Genomic DNA, 20,326 nt, shown 5'->3' with positions numbered 1-20,326 from the left:
ATGGCCCCTTTCTTCGTCTATTTTTTTGCATTTACTTAAAATTTAAGAATTTGTGTATATTTTTCCCCAAGACTAGGGACTATAGCCATTTTAGTGACCAAATGTTTAATGGATTTTCATCACCTACTTATGAGCCAAGATAAGGGCACACTAACCTCTATTTTATTGACAAGATAAGGAAGTAAAGAGCTCTTATGCAATTTAATTAAATCTACCATTGAGTCATTGGTGATGTAGGTATGGACCCCAAATCTTAGGTCGTACTTAATACCACATTTCTTAAATTAAAACCATAAAGGATGCCTTAAAACATTAGGTAAAAATGATTCAATTTCCTTGTATTTTCAATTAGTGAACAAATATAATTTATAACACTTAGGTTTATCTTAGTTAAAATTTCCATTTAAAATGCCAATTAGAAAGACAAAGAATTCAATATCAAATACTCTTGAGAAAAAATGGTATTATATAAAATGTTATTTGTTTGTTTTCATCCTGATAAAAGGCTCATAAACAAATCTGATTAGAGAAAACATGGAAACTGCATGAAGAGAAATTATTCCTTCAATCTTTAATTTAGGTTGGGTTTCCTTTCAACGATCCACAAACCCAATTGCTAATTAGTTTCAATATCTTGCCTAAATTTACATCAAAATACATTCCTGAAATTTAGTGGCTTCCCTATTTTTCATTTCATATACAATCCAATGGTGCTGTGTGGTACAAACTATTACTACCACCCCTTCCACAGGAGAATTAGGCAGGCTTGGGGAGAAAGGAAGAGTCAGTGATGTGAACTAGTGAATTATATGAAGACTGACAAGTGCTTTCTATTATATGATGGGGATTTCAACTCACTGTCACCACATTGTTTCTTCTCTAAGGATAGTCTTAGGTTTGAAGCAATAGAGTCATTTTTGCAAAGGAAAACCTCCAAACTCCTGACAGACTTTTGTGTTTTACATACCAAGTGAGTTAGAATAATTAAGCATTTCTTAGGTTGAGTTTATTTCTCTCGCATCATTGTTCATCTTCAAATTTGTGACCCTGAGAAGCTAAGGAGAGGCCACGTCCCTGCACTGTGAAACATGGTTGCTGTAGGTATCCCCTGCCAATTAGCCAACAACCAGACGAAAAAATGCCTGTTCTTTCCTAAACCTGAATTTCTTGAACACAGGTGACCTATCCATTGCTTCAAAGGGGAGCGTTTCTTAATGAGACCCTGTTCGTATGGGAGTGAGCCTATTTAATGGATATTGATGGTGACACTGATCATGACAACAATGACAAGAGTCCCTGCTGAAGGAATGACAGGATAAGGATGTGTGAAAACAGACACAACTATTTCAACTCTTTAAGCAACAAAGAAAGATGACATACCCAAGCTGCATCCCAGACATCCTTCTTCACAAGGTGTGCATTCTTCGTACTCTGGGTCTTGAACTTCGGCTATACAGTGAGAAGAGTGAAAAACAATTCACTTTTACTGAGTGGAGACACATCAGTTGCCATGTTGGTGCATCGCTTATTTTTAAGCAAGTCATAGAGCAATTATGAAAACCAAAACCATCGTTATGAATCTTTGTGTTACACATTTTTATCTCCTTCATTAATTCAATCAATTAGATCAGCTTGATTGTTGCAAATAGTAGAACAAAATTGAACTATGTACCAGGCAACTTGTATTACAGTCAAGCTAGTGGCTTTTATTTATTAAAGAAATAAGTTTTGCTTCTGGGAATATGGAATTGGGTATATAAATGAACAGGCTCTATCTCTTTTAATATGTCCTTCTAAGTACTTTTCTGTTAAGTTTTAAATCCTATGCAAATATTAGTAAACATTAAGAAGAAAAAGAATGTGTTTTAATTATTCTGGAACTATCTGGGGGCTCTCTTCAGCATCAGATTAGGCATAAGTCTTATACAAAGCAGTGAAAGTCTGCAGCATTCCCGCATGGAAGAGAACAATAACTGTAAGTGCTGTCTTTAAATCTCCCTCTTCCCATGTGAGACAAGGAATTGGACAATAACAATTACATACGATTCACACAACATTTTAATATTTTTAGGTAGTTTAGGTAGGCTGATCCTCATTGGCTTCTCACAGCAGCCGTCTTGGTGCTATGAAGAAACCAAGCAAGGCATAGAGAAATCAGACTAATTTTGCCCAGCATCTCATAACTAGTAATTAGGAAGGAGAAAATTGTCGGCCAGGTTTTCTGATTCTAATCTCATTTTCTCCCCACTATACCCTGCCCTCAAATCCTTCAACTCAAGATCAATTTCTATGTGATTAGCTGCACTCCTATGCCCTTGGATTGCATCTGGGGAAACCCAGAGAACAGGTTGTGTGGGGGAAGAGAGAGGAGCAACTGTCATTGTCCCCACTTGACATATAGTCACTCAGTTATCCCAGGCACTGTCAGTAAACCGAGAAGACAGTTCACATCTGTGGGACATCTAGGGGTGCAGCTCCTCGTGTCACCTCCTGGTGGAGGGAGGGCAGTGGCCCCAAAGCAGCATTACCTTGTCCACACTCTAACTGCTGGCAGGTGTGGTTGGTGGGTACTATGAAGTAGCCACTGATACATCGTGTGCAGATGTGTGCGCTGTGGCAAAGCTCACAGTTGTCTGGGCAGTGCAGGCAGGTGTGCCCCTCAGCAGGGTAGTGCCCCACTGGGCAGCTCTCGCGACACTCCCCCTGGTACAAGAAGCGTTCCCGGCCATATTTATCTGAACAAACAGGGGCAACAAAAGAGGGAAAATGTACACAATTAACTGTGAAGCTAATATAACATAAGACATTTTATTTAAAAGAAAAGAAAGATATGACTGACTGCTTAGGCTCCTTGGGGACCAGAACTATAAGAATGGATTTAGTGAAAAATGCAGTATCTGCATACTTGTATTATAGTTGAAAAGTTTTTCTTGGGCTCCTTTTGGTATCTGTGGAAGCTCGAAGACTTGGGGGTTATAGAGATCCCATGAGAATAAATAAATGTTTACTGATAGACATGTTTTATGACAGTGCAAGCTTTAAGAATGATTTTGACTTCTGTTATCAAAATCACACACTTGTGTTAACTAAGGTCCGAACATTTGCGCAGCTGCCAACTTCTATATTGGCAGACTATTGAAGCACAAGACCAAGCACTCCTCTTTGACTCCTTTTACAGGCATTCCTGAAACTTCCTGAGCTTCTGTCAAGACTGGACTCCCCAAGGAAAGAATCAGCAGTACCCGTAGCATGAAACTGGGAATTTGTTCCTAGATAAAATGGAAAATTCTAATTCTATAAACAATTGCAATTAATAAAAATTAATTATTTTTCATTACAAAAGTATATATTAAAAAACAAGATTAATATGGGTACACAAAGGTTTCCTGCCCCCATCCTCCTGGAGGTTTTGTTTGTGCTGAGTGTGTTTAGAACATCCATCTTCTCTGAATCAGGTCTCCCATATGCTCTGGTCTCAGAAGAACAGCTGATCTATGCTACCCAAAATAACTGGGGTCTAGTGTTCACTCATCATGTGATATACCACATGTAGATCCAGAACCATCGACCTTCAAAATGCAAGGCTGCTGGTTTTGTGGATAAAGATAGCACAGACCCTGTGTTGCAAGTTCAGAAACTGAAAGTCAGTATAAGATTGAACCACATGAATTTGCCAACATTCAACTACCTTTTTTTAACCCGTAAACTCAGCACTCTGAAATGGCTTAATGTAATGTTTCTTATTTAATTAAAACCTTTGTTGAAATAGAATTTAAAAACCACACGCTTGGATTTGGACTCTGAAGCTGCCTCTTTTCTGATGGTGATTTCATGCCAAAAGTCTACTGTTCCTGTGGGAACAAAGAAAATAAAGAGGGCTTCCATAGAGGTGATGCAAAAAAGTGTCTGCGGTCTCTGAGTTTGAGTTAAAAGAACATTATCCTCTAAAGGAAGGAGTGCTTGGGAGGATGTAATGTGCATTTGGTGATTCTACTGGTCAACATTGTGGAGCATAAAACCCTGACCTGTTGGAACTGGAATCTCAGGAGACTACAAAAGGGTTGACCTTCCAAGATATGTTCTTCTCAGCCACATCATGAAACTAGCAAACCCCATTTCCTTGACTCATTCAGAAAAGATCCTCTTTTTCTGAGAGCTAAACTTCTCAGATACAGGTGGGAAGATCTGAGGGAGAGCAGTGAGTGACCTACTCTCTCTTTATCCACAGTTATAATTCTCTGTACCTTCCCATGACATTAAGTCAGGATTCAGAGGCCGGGGAGCAACCTGGCATAGAATGTGTTGTAAATATATATTTGCTGAATGATTGAGTTATTGAACGAGTGAGTGAATTAATATTCGACAATATTCCTATTTTTCCAACATATCCAACTGTATCTTAAAATAAAACTTTAGGATGATCGGGTCAGATATCAGAGAAAATGGGAATCTGTCCCACATGGGTCAAAATGGAACAGGAATGTGAAGGGAGGCAGAAGAGGAGTCAACGTCACACTGCAGACAACCTTTGAGATCATGGGATATAATCCAATGACAGCAGGAACTTGGAGTTATTAAAACTGGGACAGAGAAGGTCATATTTGTATTTGGAAATGGTTACTTTGTTCCCACAGGGATTTGACAACTCCTAAATGGCATAGCTCAGGGCTGAGGAGACCCGGACACAACATATATTACAGTATTTCTCTTAAAGGCTGAATGTGTCTGTCTTAATTTCCTAGCTTTTCACTTTTACCTCAACAAATCTTAGCTTTACTGTCTAGCTCATGTCTGACGTCACGTTTGCATGCCTTTTCTTTCCCCTTCTCTGGAAAGGCATCTCTTAGCTCCTCTCTCATTTCTTCAGGGGCAGCGAGTCTGTGTCTACAATAATGTAAACTTGTGTCCTGACAACAAGCAGAAACTTCGAGGTTGTACATACTCTTGAATGAACAGCTGTCTAATCTCAACCCCTTGTCCCCAGTGATGAAGCTTCTGAATCAAACGAACTAGTGTCCCATAGGAGAACAGGGTTGAAACAACAAAGAACAAGTGAGCAACCCGACTCCCTCACCGACTCCACAGGAAGTACAGCTGGAAGGCTCATTTCCTTGGCATTCTTGGCAGGTGTAGTGGCAGAGATGGCATTGGTTCATAAATTCAAATTTGCCTGAGGGACAGTTCGAAACGCAGCGGCCATCGTCAAAAACCCTAGAGGAAAAGCAGACTTTTAGAGTTTGTAAGGGTGACTTTCTGGAATACCCTTAAGTGTCAGAACATGTGGTGTTCATGTTTCATTGCACAAATTTGGTTTCATTGTTCCAGAAACCAGGGAGATGCGTGGGACTGATCATCTTAGACCATACAGAATATTAGTCACGTACCCATCCTTGTCCCAAGGTTTGGACTAAATAGCAGGGATACCATAAACTGGTTGGGGATGCAATCCTGATTCTGGCTCCAAACTAACCAGTGTCTACAGGAATGAAACCCATATTGTAGGCCCCAGCCAAACCCAGCCCACAGTCCGATGATGGTCTCTGAACTTTCAGGACACTCAATGGGACTGAATCCAGAGGCCTTGGAGAAAATATTCTTCCTTTAGTTATCAGTATGCCCACACTTTGCAAGGAAAAGGTCAACTCCAAGGTCTTTCAAAGGTTAGAATGAAGGACTATCCTATAGCTTAGGTGCTACATATAAAGTGGGTCTGTGCATAAGGCAAGTAGTCAATGAACTCTGATTTTGAGTGTCATTTTTGCAAGCGTTCCTGATGTATAGGGTACTACAGTCTCTATTTTCTGACCATGTTTGCAGTCACCTACAAGGGCACTGCACATAAGTTAGCATGTGGGCTTCTAGGACCTTTGGCTTTATACACATACAATATATATCATAATATGGTGGTTAATATTTTTGTCGTTTTGCTTCTCTTTTGCCTTTGCAGAGTAATCCCAAGAGCAAATGTGATAAATTGTATCTAAGATATTTGCTCAGAAAAAAAATGAAACTGTTTCCCAAGCGCAAGAGTCAGATAGGTAATGTGAATGATGATGTGAGCTGGGGGGGCTCCACCCTTAGAGTTTTTAATCTGCAGGTCTTAGCGGGAGAGAGCTGAGAATTTATACTTTTGACAAGTTCCTGTGTGATGCTCATGCTGCTGGTCTGGGGAACACACTTTCAGAACGGCTGCTCCGTGTTGTTCTCACTAACAGTCTAGATTACTATGGAACTGGTTCAATGATTCCTAAGTAATACAGGTGGTGCCAAATTGCTGCTTTGTGGAGCTTCTTTTGAGTAGTAGTTCTTGTATCAGTTGGTAGGTTAACTGAACATGTAGCACATACATGGCCCCCGAAGACACAACACATAACACTGGCATCCAGGCCTGAGATTGCTGAGGGCCTGCAAATGATGGTAGGGTTTCCTTTTCTCTCCACCACCTCTCTCCACTCAAACTGGATGTCACATGGAAGGCCAGGTAGAGGGCTCATGCAACTAGTTCTTGGAGTGGCACTGGCTTGTCTAAATGCCACTGTTTCCTACTGTTTCCATAGCGAGAGTCAGACTTAAACTGGAGATAAGCATTTTCATTCCCAGGCTTGGAGGAAATTGGGGTGGGCCAAGGCATCTTGAATAATGTGTTACTTGCAATCTTCCATCTTGTTCCTACTCCCTCACAATCTGAGTCATTTGCATCTGTTTGGAGACAGAATGGGATTGAAGCCAAAGGCAGAAGATAGAAGTCCACCTCATTCTCTTCCCCCCAGGTTCTGGTCACCATACCCAGCACCACTGGAGAGAACAATCTATTGGCCTATTACAGAGCATGGAGTCCCAGCCCTAAACAGACACGCACACACATCTGGTTGTCCAAGTCAAAACAGATCCCCTGCACCCTGGTGGATACTGAGAAGACTGTGTTCCCAGTCCAGAATTTTAGCGGATGGCACTAATGCCAACTGGACTATCCTGGCCCCACCCTCCCTCTGCCTTCTGAGCTAGAAGATTTTTCAAGGGATAATTTGGATGTGGCTAGTTAAAAAAACAAACGCAAAAAGCTGCCTTTAAGAAAAACTGTGCAAGAACTTTCTGAGGATTTTAAACAAGGAAGCTACTCAATGCTCTGCCCAAAAGGAGAATGGGGTATATTTATTTGTGAGGATTCATTTACTTGCTAAATTCGGTTGAAAAAGAGATGGAAAGTACATCATAATTTTGTCCTTTATAGAAAGAGACGACAAATTGGGGGAAATTATTTCTATCGAGATAGGCGATCTAATACTCTCAATGATGGGAAACATTTAAAATTATCCAGAAACTGAGATGAGGGTTGAAACAGATAGTGTAATACTTCCATGTTTATGTGGGGAAGGGGCTGCCTTTCTTATGTGAGTGCTTGATTTTAAGAAAGTATCAAGCACATACGTGTGCTTTAAATCACTTCTCTTCACTTCTACCCTAAGGAAAGCACAGGTAACACACCCATTTTTGTAAGAACATGATTCTTTCTAAAGATCGAAAGATCTAGAAAACAGTCATGCTGAAGTGCAGCCACGGAATTTCATCATCCCCCACGCCTCCCCCAATGCCCTCAAGAAAACTTGCAAAGGAACTTGAAGAAAAGTACCATTTCAAGTGGCACAGATTTCCACCGAAACCAACAAATTTTCTCTAGTAGAGGAGAATAGATACCTTATTCTGGGCTCCATTGGGCTTATACAAATTTTCTATAAAGGCAACTCAAGCCATCTCTGGGACCACCAGTCACACCATTTGTGGATTTCTGAGGCATTCGGGCAAGCTAAGCTCTATAAGGGATGCACTTCTCTCCCCAAGTCACACATGCTCGTGGCATTTTTATAAGCAGTGAATCATTCCAGGTCCAACAGGGCTCATGGAAAGAAAGGAAGCAGCAAAACCAAGTGTTAAAGATCTGGGCAGAGGTGATGTTCTCAACATTGGCACGACAATTTCCAGAAGCCGCAGGGTGTGTGTGTGTGTGTGTGTGTGTGTGTGTGTGTGTGTGTGATGTGAGCTGGAACAGAAGAAATGTCAAGTCAGGGTTAGCTGGTGCTCTGTGCTGATTGTTCATTTGGCCCAACTAAAGTCATCACAAGGGCACTTAATGTAATTTCTTGGTACTTCAATGTTTTAACAGAGTGAAATCTGGCAAAACGTCTTTTTTCCCCTGAATTCATTGAAGCAGATCAAATAAAATATTTGAGGGTGGGTCAGAACAGAGAAAGCTTTTAAATGCTTTTAATTAATTCATTGACTCTGTAACTCCTTCAGGACTGGGATGAGAGATTAGCTTGGGCAATGAGACGACGACGTTACAGAGCTATACATGTTATAGAGCAGGGGCATATTTCCTCCAAGTTTTCAGTTGTCTTTAAAGAGTTAAACCGAAGGGTTGATGGAAATGTAAAGGGAAAACTAGAAGGTGAAGAGAGGGCTTTTTAAATTTTGATTTGTTGTGAAACAACTTCAGGGTTCAATTATTTAAAAAAATCATTATGGAAAAATTTAAATATATATAAGCATATGTGCAAGAAGTAACAGTACACCCCTGTTGTGTTCATCATTCAACTTCAATAACACATGGCCGATCTTATTTCATTTCTACCCCCACAGATTTACTTCCCTCCCATGTTGTTTTGAAGCAAACCTCTAAACTCTTTTAGGGGTGAACATGATTCTACTAGGACTGGAGATTTCCAACAACTTAAGAATAGGAAGAAACTCAGACAGACCAACTGTGCTAGTTATTCTGTTTGTCTCCCTTTACCCTTGCCCCAGATCCATTTTCAGCATTCTGTCGTGCAGTGTCCTGGAAGTGTGCCCATGAGGGACTGCATCTCCAAGTTCACTTCCCTCACTTGTGAGGGTTGTTTCCCATTGGCCTCCAGTTAGTTTCAGACAAGGGGAAACACCAGCAGGAGATCTGAGAGTGAGAGGAGAGGTTAGGGTATTTATTCCTCCTGGAGTCACAACTCTGCTTCTTCCTTCCATGGTCTAGAGTGCCTGTGTCCTCTGTAGCTCCAGTTTCTATAAGGCATCCCTTGTCCATGGTTGCAGATTTGGCGTGCAGATCGGGCCTAGGGTGTTAAAGCTGCTCCACTATTGCTTATCCCTGAGGGCTTCACTATCTCTTGACTTTTAGCTCCTGAGTCACCTATAAGAATTTATGGGCCTTGTACCTAACACAGGGCCAGACATAAACCAAATGCTCAAGATTATCTTGAATGGACCTGATTCCACTGAAAGAAATACTTGGGAAAATACTTTGCTGCCCTTTCAAGAACAAATAAGTCAACATTACCATCTTTCAAAATAGTTTCTGTCTCCTCATCTTCTCAATCCCCTTTCAGGAAAATGCAGATAAGAAGTCAGGTAGTTCATTGCTATGATACAATGCCCTTTCTTGGACATATTTGCATATTGACATCAAGGAGGAGAGATGGGGAAAGAAATGGAGTGCTCAGGGAGATGAGAAGAAAATTGTTCCTGTGGAACAAGGTTTCCTCAGGAGGAAAGATCCATACACATACTTTTCTCTCTTCAACCGTTAAAGAATGGGCTGCTTAAACAAGTTAAATGACCCAAATGTCCCAGGAGGGGACACCTCTGATCTTATACCAATGGGCTGTGATGGTTGTTTTTTGTTTTTTTTTAATTGGGGAATATTGGGGAACAGTGTGTTTTTCCAGGACCCATCAGCTCCATGTCCAGTTGTTGTTCTTTTTTCAATCTAGTTGTGGAGGGTGCAGCCCCATGTGGGCATCAAACTGGCGACCTTGGTGTTATGAACACCGTGCTCCAACCACTGCGCTCCAACTGGCTGCCTGAGGTTTTTATAAATGGCCGTTTATGCTAGTTAGAATTATTTTCTCCCTTCTTGTGAGCCTGAGACAATCATGACTTCTGCAATATACACTGGATGATGGTAGCTCCCTTATAAAATAAATGCTGAAAAGTTCCCTTAGTTTGAAGATGTTCAAACATGCAATGGAATTTTATTATTGATAAGGTGAGGAGTTAGAAGAGAAATAGGACCCATTTAGGAATGCTGTCTATATCTAATAGCATGCCCTGAAGCTGCTTTAAAGCACGTTCAATATTTAGAGGCATAGATAAAGAGACACGTGGAACATGTTATCACAGTTATCATTGAATATCTTTTTCCTGGAATATAAAGCTCTTTTCAATTAAAGTATATTTTGCTCAGCATTACACTCTCAAGATCCATCCATGTTGTCACAAATGTTCCTATATCATCTTTTCTTACCGCCGAATAGTATTCCATTGTGTATATATACCACAACTTCTTATCCATTCGAAATAAGTCAGACAGAAAAAGCAGAGAACCATGTGATTCCACTGATATGTGGTATATAAACCAAAATCAACAAACATTTAGTGGTTACCAGAGGGTAAGGGGGATGGGGGGTGGGAGATGAGGGTAAGGGGGATCAAATACATGGTGATGGAAGGAGAACTGACTCTGGGTGGTGAACACACAATGGGATTTATAGATGATGTAATATAGAATTGTACAACTGAAATCTACGTAATTTTACTAACAATTGTCACCCTAATAAATTTTTAAAAAGTATATTTGACATACAATATTATATTAGTCTCAGGTATACAACATAGTGATTTGACATTTATATACCTCATGAAGTGATCACCGTGAGAAGTCTAGTAACCATCAGTTACCATGCAGTTATTGCGATATTGACAGTATTACCTATGCTGTACATTACATCCCAATGACTTATTTGTGTTATAATGATAAGTTTGTACCTATTAATCCCCTTCAGCTTTTTTGTCCATCCCCCCACCGCCCAACACTCTGGCAACTATCAGTTTGTTCTCTGTATCTATGAGTCTGTTGGTTTTATTTTGTTTGTTCATTTGTTTAGTTTTTTTTAGATTCCACGTATAAGTGAACTGATATGATTTTTGTCTTTCTCTGACTTATTTCACTTAGTATAATACCCTCTAGGTCCATCCATGTTGTCACAAATAGCAAGATTTCTTTTTTATGGCTGAGCATTGAGAGTTCTTAAGACTTTTGTTATTTTGTGTCTCCTTCCTTCTGTCCCTCCCTCCCTCACTCCCTCTCTCCTTCTCTCCCTTTCTCTTTTCCTTCCTTCTTTCTCTTTTTGAGGGAGCTATTATTATATGCTGATCACTGTGGGGGAATAAGGAGACAAATATACCACAGTTCCTACTCAGGATATTACAGTCCTGTGGAAGAATTAGATGAAATGACCATGTGTAAGGCAGAGAGAACGTCCATCCTAGAGATTCACCTGCCACTGGAGCATCCTGGTCATACTGGTCTGGGGAGAGATTCTGCTTCCTATGCATATAGCAGAACAGTGATGAGGCTATTCAAACACTCGGTCAGCCAACAAGTATTAAGTGCTAGACTCAGAGGAGTGTTGACTAAAAATACAATAGGCTTCCAACTCTCATCATTAGAAATTCCCAGTGTACTAGCAGAGATGTCCATTCCATTTGGATACTTGCTGTTTCCTCATTCATTCAGCTATCAAAAATATATTGAGTACCTACTATTTTCCTAGCACCATGGTTAGTAGTGATAGAGATACAAAGATGAGTATTTTAAGGGGTGTACAGTCTAATAAAGAGATAGATTTGTAAATGAATGTCTTAGAATGTTGCGCTTATGGAAGTTTATACAGTGTACAGGGGAACATAAAAAGGAAGAGGTTAGTTCTCCTGGGAAGAGGTCAAAAATGCCTTCATAGAACAGTTTACCCTTGAACTGATTCTAGAAATATGAGTAGATATTTGTTCGGCAGATGGAGGTGATGGTTGAGGTATTGGATGTGCAGAAAGGGATGAGATTCCAGGCAGCAAAGGCAGCACCATTTCATCAATGAGAAAGCACCTCTAGTGTCCAGGGTACTGATTCTTGTAGTGGGTACTGGGCATCATAAGGAAAAGATGCTGCAGCGGTGGGCTGTGGTCAGACCATAGAGGGTTACTGTGTCATGGGAAGGAGTTTTTTTCTTTCTCTTGCAGACCCAATAGGTGCCTCTAAGGTGGTAAGCACCACCTTCTCTATCCTGCAACCCATAAGCTCTCAACCACAGAAGATACTGAGAGACCACTCACCTTGTGTCAGGGCAGCCAGTGCAGTTTTCCTGAGTTGGCCCCCAGCACTTGGCACACGAGGCTTCACAGATCTGGCAGCGTCCATGCTCATCAAAGTATTCTCCTAGGGAACAAAATGTAGTTGTTTATGTCATTTCTACATGGCAGTGCTGCCTGGGATGTCAGTCTGAGAGCAGCCAGATCTCTCTGTGGCTGCTGAGAAGCAATGGAGACAACACAGAGAGGAGAGACCTTGAAGAGCTTCAGTTGCCAGTCCTAAATCCTGACCTTATAATAACAACTGCTCCTTGCCCAAGGGCCTTGGAAGTTGGAATCTCAAAAAGTTATGAAGCAATGACATAATTTTGGATCTAGTCAACATGTGCTCCAGATTTTACAAATAGAGAGAAGCCAAGGGGGGCTTCCTGCAGGACCCTTTTATGAGCTCCTCCTGACTTTCATGTTAAAAGCTGAAGGCTTACGGCCCACAGAGACCCCACTTATAGCCTTGGTTCAAGTCAAACAACAAGCTGGACCTACCCAGATCTTGTCCCATCACTCTGGGGAGTATTGTGGTTACTAGTCAAGAATGGGAGTTGAAGCTTGGCTGACATTTGACAGATGTCAGCTGTATCTCACCCTGAAAGAGTAACAATGAAGAGATAGCCAGAGAATTCTTCATTTAATTGGACAACTTATCTTTCCTAAGGAAAAGCACATATGAGACCTTTCCATAGAAGCAAGTCCAGCCTCACAAACTTCTTGTGAACAAAAGTTTGTTTTGAATTTAAAAATTACACCCATGGCAAGGTGGTGGAGAGAGGCCCACCTCATTGAAGGTGATAATCCAGTGGTCGGGCTCTACTCATTGAATTCAACCCTCTGCTCACACTACACTCATCCTCTCTTCCCATTGTCTTAAAAGACATTGACAAGTTCCTTCAGTCTGATCCAAAGAGCCACTTTGTATGGTTTAGAAATTGATCACGTTCAGGAATTATAGATTCAGATTTCAGCAGAGTCACAACCTACACTTGCCTCCCACCCCAAATTTCACAGCCCTTGTAAGTGTGTTTGAAAATTGTCAACCTGAGATTCAGCCAGAATCGTGAGGTAGCAGAACTCGCCCATAGTTTAATCAAGTGGTATTACTGAAACTCTCAGATTCACTTCCTAGATTATTGTAGTTGCATGGAAAAAAAAAAAAAAAAAAAAAAAAAAAGAAGCCCTGGAAACACAGGCTTGGTTGGCAAGAAATGGAGGGAAGTTCACTCCGTACTTTTTTACCACAGCTTTACTGAATGAGTACAGTGGGGTAAGGTAAAACTTATATACATATATCTCCCACTTGCTAGCACTAAACCCCAAATATGAAAACAAAGAGATAGCTAGAGTTTGTCCTTACATAGCACAAAAAGCCTTTCATATAGAATTATTCTATTAGTCTCATTACTACAGGGGAAATCACATATTCCGAGCAATGCAAGTGTCTAACAGTGGCGCACTCTGCACAGCCTGGACTCTGCTCTTCTGTCTTCCAGTTGTTGCCAAGATACAGTGTGGATCTGGAATCTGAAATAGAACTTTTAGAATGGGACTGTTGTTCTTAGCCCAGGAGTAACTCTCAGGAGCACGAGGCCCAAAAGAGTGAGTACCAGTGGTGGCAAAACATGCAGATGTACAAGTGGTTTACTGCACAAGGTGCCTGCCCACACGGCCAAGCGGGAGTGGAAATCCAGCCATGCACTCTGGTGTTGGCTGCCTCTGCCTCTGTCGGGGGCATGTTTTACTAATTCACACAAAGGTGTTCGAATGGACTAATTGCATTCTTGCTAATCAGCAGTCCCAAGGCAGGAAAAAATGGGGATTTCTGTCCAGTAGGAGTGGTGATTTCAAGTTGGGACTGTCTCACACAATGTAGGCATCATATTTATGTAGCCGTCTTTGTATTTATTCAGGCTCCCCTATACCTCCTCTTAATTACTCTCCTTGTGTAATCTCTTCCACTCTTGTAGTAGGAGGCACAACTAGTTGAGCGGTGCGATTATCAGTCCAGGCATCAGCAAGATAAAGAACAGAGGATTCGGGGCTGACCTGGTAGGAAGAAGTAGATCTTGCCTACATTGCCAATGCTAATAATTTGCTAATAATGGGTGACAGCAATGGTGCTTATAGAAACTGACACAGTGGTTTGGTACTCCTAACTCCTGATATCCACCCACCTTAATATCCATGGTGTATTAGATCCAATGCTAGGGTGGGATTTTAAACCAAGTACACCTGGCTCTGCTCAATTCAGTGCTACTGAGATGGTTCAGTGAGTTAAACCATTCTACACCCAAAGTCTCCTTTGTGATTACAGTGATTCATGGCTAGGTCAACCAAGGGTTATTCAGATATTACTGTGGAAATGTTCAGTTCTCTACTGTATCTCCTTTGCCTCCTCATTGGCTTTCATAAGCCAGTAGGTGGCACTCATACCTTGGCCTTGTATTTCCTTGGTCTGCTCAACTATAATGGCCTCTACTGGCACTCACAAAGATAACCATGTTAGATAGAATCATTACTCAGAATTGCCCCATGTCTGAGATTTCAACTATTACTTCCAAAAACAACCTTCTTATGCCCACTGTGACTAGATCACCCCCACTTTGCCATCCTTTCATTCACCTTTTTCGTCCCTTTTGCATTTCTCACTGGAGCTAAGTTGAACCTTCCCAAGAACCAAGCTCCACCCATTCTTTCCCAGAAGGTGACCTCATTACCAAATTTGCTGATAAGATACCGACTTTCCTCAGCATACTGTTTCTCACGGTCAAAATTGTTTTCTATCTTCTCGACTGTTCACTTGTCTGTTGTCTCTGAGGAAAGTATGTTTCTCTTCCCAGCCATTGTCAGCTCTCCATCTAATGATCTTAATCTTTCCTCAGGATATTTCTTCACCAGTCTCTCTGTCTTCAATCTTTTCTTCACATCTCCTTTCATCCTCAAAAGTTTTCCCCAATCTAAAGCATGGCCAAGCACATTTCTTCCCTGATAAGTGACCCTTAAAACATGTTCTTTCCCTCCTACCATTTGGAAACAAAATAGAGAAAACCTCATAAACTTGAAGCTTATGTAAGAAAGTCAGCGTAGGACAGCTTAACTAACTGCACCTCTCCCAAGTCTGCATGCCTCTTAACTGTAGAGCAAACTCTGGCTTTAGAACAGATGAGAATAGAGGGACCTGCCCCAATTTTCATATTTATGTAGATGTCCAATTAGTTACATAAACAACAGCCCCTAGCCCTTGCAGGCACAAGTTTTCTACTGCACATTTGAAACCAAAGAAGCCAGATTCCAGGGACATAGTGAAGTCGCTTTTTTTTTTTTTTTGGTTGTTGGAGCAGCAAATTCTTCTCATCTGTCTTTATTGCACAACGAAGCTGAATGTTTATTACAAGAGTGATATACAAAATTCTTAGAAAAAAATCACTTTTAGCACAGACGTCAGGGGCCAATGTTTTGTTCTCCACCCCATCCTACAAGCTCTTCCTTCTGGTGTCTTCATCCATTATTATTATGTCCAAATTGTCTTTCTCCTGTGATAAAAAAATTTTTTTCATTCCCCTTCTAGATCCTTTCTCATCTCATTCTACAATAGTTCAAAGGATGTTGAAGAAGTGGTGTCCATGGGGAGGAATAGTGTCTCCAAAGTTGAAGACACAGCTTAAAAATCAATACTTGTAAATCTAAAAAATTACAAGGAAGTGGCATGCTCTGCCTGTTCCACCTCTGCTAACATTGCAGCATGTGTTTGCGTCAACAGGTCTAAGTTACAAATAAACCTTATGAAACCATCCGGAATACACAAACCTTTATTATATCATCCACAGCTACTAATCATGGTTGAAACTAAGATAGGAATTTTTTTTTAGGCTTATCTAGCCAGAAGAGCTTCATTTCTCCTGCAAAGATGCCATGTGTTCCTTTGTACCTCATAATATTTCTTTATTGATTAGAGCCGATTTTGTTGTAGAGTTTAAGCAAATAAATATATAAAGTAAATAAATTAATAAACACATAAGTAGATAGATTATGATGTGTGAGTCTAAAACAACTTTGTTTCAGCAAGGGTGATTAGTAAGAGAAGATGGGAGGAACATTTGATGAGAAATCAGCCATTCGATTTGTGATCTGGTTGTTTCAGTGAGCAACCTTGGGGTACTGAATTATCTGCAGACCTCTATTTATGTGCCTTATCACTCAGGTTACAGAACTCATAGAGTGTGACTTTCCTCAATGACTACAAGCACAAGTGCTAATCAAATAATACTGTCTTTTTGCAAGGATGCCAATACCTAGTTTTCAACTTAACATACCACTGTATAAAGACAATTTTTATGAAAAGAAATCCATGCATTTATTACTTTCCATCATCTACAATAAATACTCAATTATACTTTCAACTAGTTATACACTAATGAAATAATTCAATTTTTAAAGCATCATTAAATGTGAAATTTTACAAAGGCAGAATGAATATCAGGGAGATAGAAGGAGAGTTCTGTTTCCATAGACTGGAGGTATATAGAGGCCACCACTTTTCTGTCTCATCCTTTCAACAATAACTTTCTCTTTTCTTCCCCCACAGGGTTTTCTGATTGACAAGTCTCATCCTTCCTGGTCTCGTTGCTTTTTCATTCTTAAGTGCTGGGGTTCACCTGTGTGGTTTGTGCAGCTGCCCTGAAACACTACCCTGGCATCCTCATGGGTTGACATTCCTGTAAAAAGGATGGAGTGAAGAAATTGTGGGTCCAACACACTTGCAAATGTTTAGCTTCCTTTAGTCTGCACTAAAGAACAAGGAATTAAGACTTGATCCTTTTGTTTCTATTGTTGTTTTGGGCCCTGACCACAGTCAGGCTGCTAAGAAAAAAAAGAGTATCTTAAGTGAAGTCTTGGCCAACACACCTGAATATAATGGTGACGCAGCAGTCACACAGGCTCCCATTCATTGACACTTACTGTTACAAATGCTTTTCTATGTAATGTTTAATTTAGACAACAGACCCTTTTATAAATGAGAAACTGAGGCTCAGAAAGATAAAAAATCTTGAATAAATTCATTCAAATAGGCAAGTGGCAGAGTTGGGCTGTGACACAAGGGTGTCTGAGCCTGAGCCTATGCTCTTTCTGCAATATTTCCCTGGTACAGATTCATTTCCCATTTTGCTGTTCCAAGTAGCTTTGCTATTTATAAAAAGACAGAACTGAGCACATGCCTTGTCTAAACCCCTTGGTGAGGTAAGGGTATCAAAAAGGAATTCACTGTGAAAATAAATAAACTTTGAGCAGGAATATTGCACAAAGTAGATTTACTCTAATGATTGAATATACTCTCCAAATTTATTTTCTCTGATAAAATGGCCCTTCATTTATTAAAAGGCAATTCTGTTTATCAAATTCAGATTTTACAAGCTATTTGCTCTGTTCATTAGGTTAGAAGCACCTAAGAGGAACCCAGAATTTTTTTTTTTTAATGAATACAATAATTCGTTGGAGTTTTGCACAGGGATTTTCTGCTTAACTGCTGTCTGAAAACAAAATAAACTGGCTCTTCAGAAGTAACTTATAACCAGAATTATAGTAACCTCTTTCTGGTCATTTATATGAAAATCTAGTACATATGGATTGGTTCCTGCATATCTTGTCCACAATTAAGATAATTTTGCATTGTCTCTGTGTTAGTGCACAGTCACTGTAAGTCCTAACTCAAGGATGCTAAAATTAGAAAAGCTGAACTGTTGGTTGCAAGACCAGACACAAGGGGGGACAAAAGGCATGAGAGTGATTACTATCTGCAATAAAAATTAATTTACAAATTCTATCTCTGACTCTGTAGATGAGGAAAATAATGAACACTTTCCTGTAAGCAGGGTATGGAAGATGGAAATGCATTTATTGCCTATCTGACACTCTGTTTATTTAGGGGTTGTCTTTGCTATTCCTGTAAGTGAGCCTAGAATTTCTACAGGTTCTCTAGTGCACTCAATCCCCTTACTCCCGAGGGGTAAGATTTTGTCCTCCAATGTTCCCACCATTTGTGGCTTCAGACGGACCACTGTCATGGGGGAAGTTGTACAGTATCTGATGCATTCACAGTGAGGGATATGTGGGGTTCAGTATGTGGTGGCAGAAGTAATTGACCATAATGTGAGAGAATAACTCGTTTACCTTTGGGAAAACATTACTGATAACCCAAGGCAGGATACACTTGAGAGACACTGCGAAAGTGGATGACTAGAAAAGACAGGTTGTTGACTAGAGTTTCCGTGTAAACCCATGAGTGAGCACAGCACTATCAAGGTCTAAAGGCTGTATCACTTCCTTTCACTTTGGAGGCGATGAAGATGGCAGGTGAAACTATCAGGACTGTGGCCCACTGAGCCTTCCTGACACTTTTGAACAAGGGTCCTTGAACGTGCATGGGATAAAGTCCAGAATCCTTCCCAAGGAGCTTAAAATGATCAAAATATTCCCTGTGATGATGTGGCCTGTGATGGTGTGTGTCCTAAAACACAGGTACAAGAATGAGACTTGTTATCATCCACTTTCATTTCTATGGTGACCAAAGAGCCTCCCTACCTGCTTTTATAACTTGCTCTTAAACCCTTCAAAGTACCACTGCTGTCACTTCCCGTAGTCCAGCGGCCCATGGGAGGGCACATCCTCAAACCACCCTCCTCCTCTTCCTCTCCATTTCCACACCCAAAGTGCTGACTTTATCTTTCCTCTTCCACACTCGCTTAGTCTTTCCTCAAGCCCTGCCTGCTGGTGCTAAAGCAGTGCAGCTTAATCACTAATTAAGAGAAAAGAGATACTCCTGGGAAGAGAAGGAAGTTGTATTCCAAGGCCCAGGGCTTCATCTGCGCTGTAGCTGATACTTGACTGTAGCTGATAATTGAAAATTTTGTCTTTTATTGGGTCATCATTAACACTGCCAATCCATGGGCAGTAGATACTGCCTTCTAAGAAATCTGTTGGTTTGTCTAGTGACAGGTCTGAGGGGCACCCAGAACCCCTCAGTCCCGTAGTGACTGGGGAGGCATTTGATTAGTCAGGCTGCCATATGTTTTACTGGGAGTGACCAAATAGTGCTTTTTAAAAAGCCTAAGTATGGAAGTAAAGCAAGGAAGCAAAGTTTGTAGTGTGCCCACTGAGAGCCAGCATAGTAGGAAATACTATGTTGGGTAAATGCATAAATTTTGGAGTCATCTCTACCTGGGGTTTGATTTTGGTTTCCTTCTCAGGCTGTCTGACACTAATCACTTGTTTCCCTGATGTTCCTCTTCTGTGTATTGTGGATAATACTCTCATTCTCAGAATGTGGCTGGGTTCAAATGAGAAAATAGACCACAGAACCCAGCATAATGGATGACAGAATAATAGTTATAATTATCAGGTACTTTGACTATGTCCTCTCACTCAACCTCCAATAATAATGTGGGGTAGGAGCCGTCAGCTCCATTTGACCAAATAAGGAAATAAAGCATCAAAATGTTAGCTCTCTGAACATCACTCGAACCTGGTCTGACTGGATTACAAATTGTGCCTTTTCTACCACCCCTGAGGGGACTTGAAGAATGTATTGGCTGCATATGTTGGTGATAAAGAGGCACCTGAAATTAATGACCCTGGAGGCTGAGAACAATGACCTCTGAAAGCAATTCAGCTGCAAGATGCAATCCACGGAAGTTAACCTTTATAACTGGCAGCCCCTGGGAGACAGCTTCCCTGTTCCAGAGCAAAGGCAGCTTTCCCTGCACTTCGCTGTGGAAACTTTCAGAGCCATGGCGATGCCCTTCTCAGGGTACTGAGGTAAAAGTGTGTAAGAAATAGGTGAATCTCTGTGAAAAGGGGCACACAAAGCTTCTCAGCGGAGTTTCACCGAGTAGGTTCAGAACGTGGCCCCACTGTGGACTGGACACTGCGCTTGGACTAAATGCTGCTTCTTTAGGTGAGTGGCCAGGAGGGACTTTGCTTCCTTACTTGGTGGGTATTGGGACAAATTGCAGTTTCCTCTCTCTCTCTCTCTCTCTCTCAGTGAGGGTGAAGTACATAAACAGATGAAAATGAAAATGGGGTCAGTGTCATATATTATGAATGTGTGTGTGTGTGTGTTTTGTATGGATGAGGTGGGGGTGGGGGC

At 40.9% G+C, this 20,326-nt stretch overlaps 1 protein-coding gene across 2 annotated transcripts in view; it reads right to left on the bottom strand.

The window, feature by feature from the left end:
• The window catches only part of PCSK5 (proprotein convertase subtilisin/kexin type 5), a 404,636-nt gene that overhangs the window by 71,255 nt on the left and 313,055 nt on the right, over positions 1 to 20,326 (bottom strand). For both annotated transcript variants that reach the window (XM_074330572.1, XM_019736691.2), the window contains exons 21-24: positions 12,157 to 12,259; positions 5,075 to 5,211; positions 2,529 to 2,735; positions 1,381 to 1,449 (exon numbers count right to left, since the gene is read on the bottom strand). In XM_074330572.1, the coding sequence (XP_074186673.1) occupies positions 1,381 to 1,449; positions 2,529 to 2,735; positions 5,075 to 5,211; positions 12,157 to 12,259 (516 nt within the window). The remainder of the gene's footprint in view (positions 1 to 1,380; positions 1,450 to 2,528; positions 2,736 to 5,074; positions 5,212 to 12,156; positions 12,260 to 20,326) is intronic.

This window comes from Rhinolophus sinicus, linkage group LG04 (assembly GCF_036562045.2).
Source record: "Rhinolophus sinicus isolate RSC01 linkage group LG04, ASM3656204v1, whole genome shotgun sequence".
Taxonomy (NCBI): domain Eukaryota; kingdom Metazoa; phylum Chordata; class Mammalia; order Chiroptera; family Rhinolophidae; genus Rhinolophus; species Rhinolophus sinicus.
Note: the sequence above shows the minus strand (reverse complement) of the source record. Positions and strands in the feature narration are given on the sequence as shown.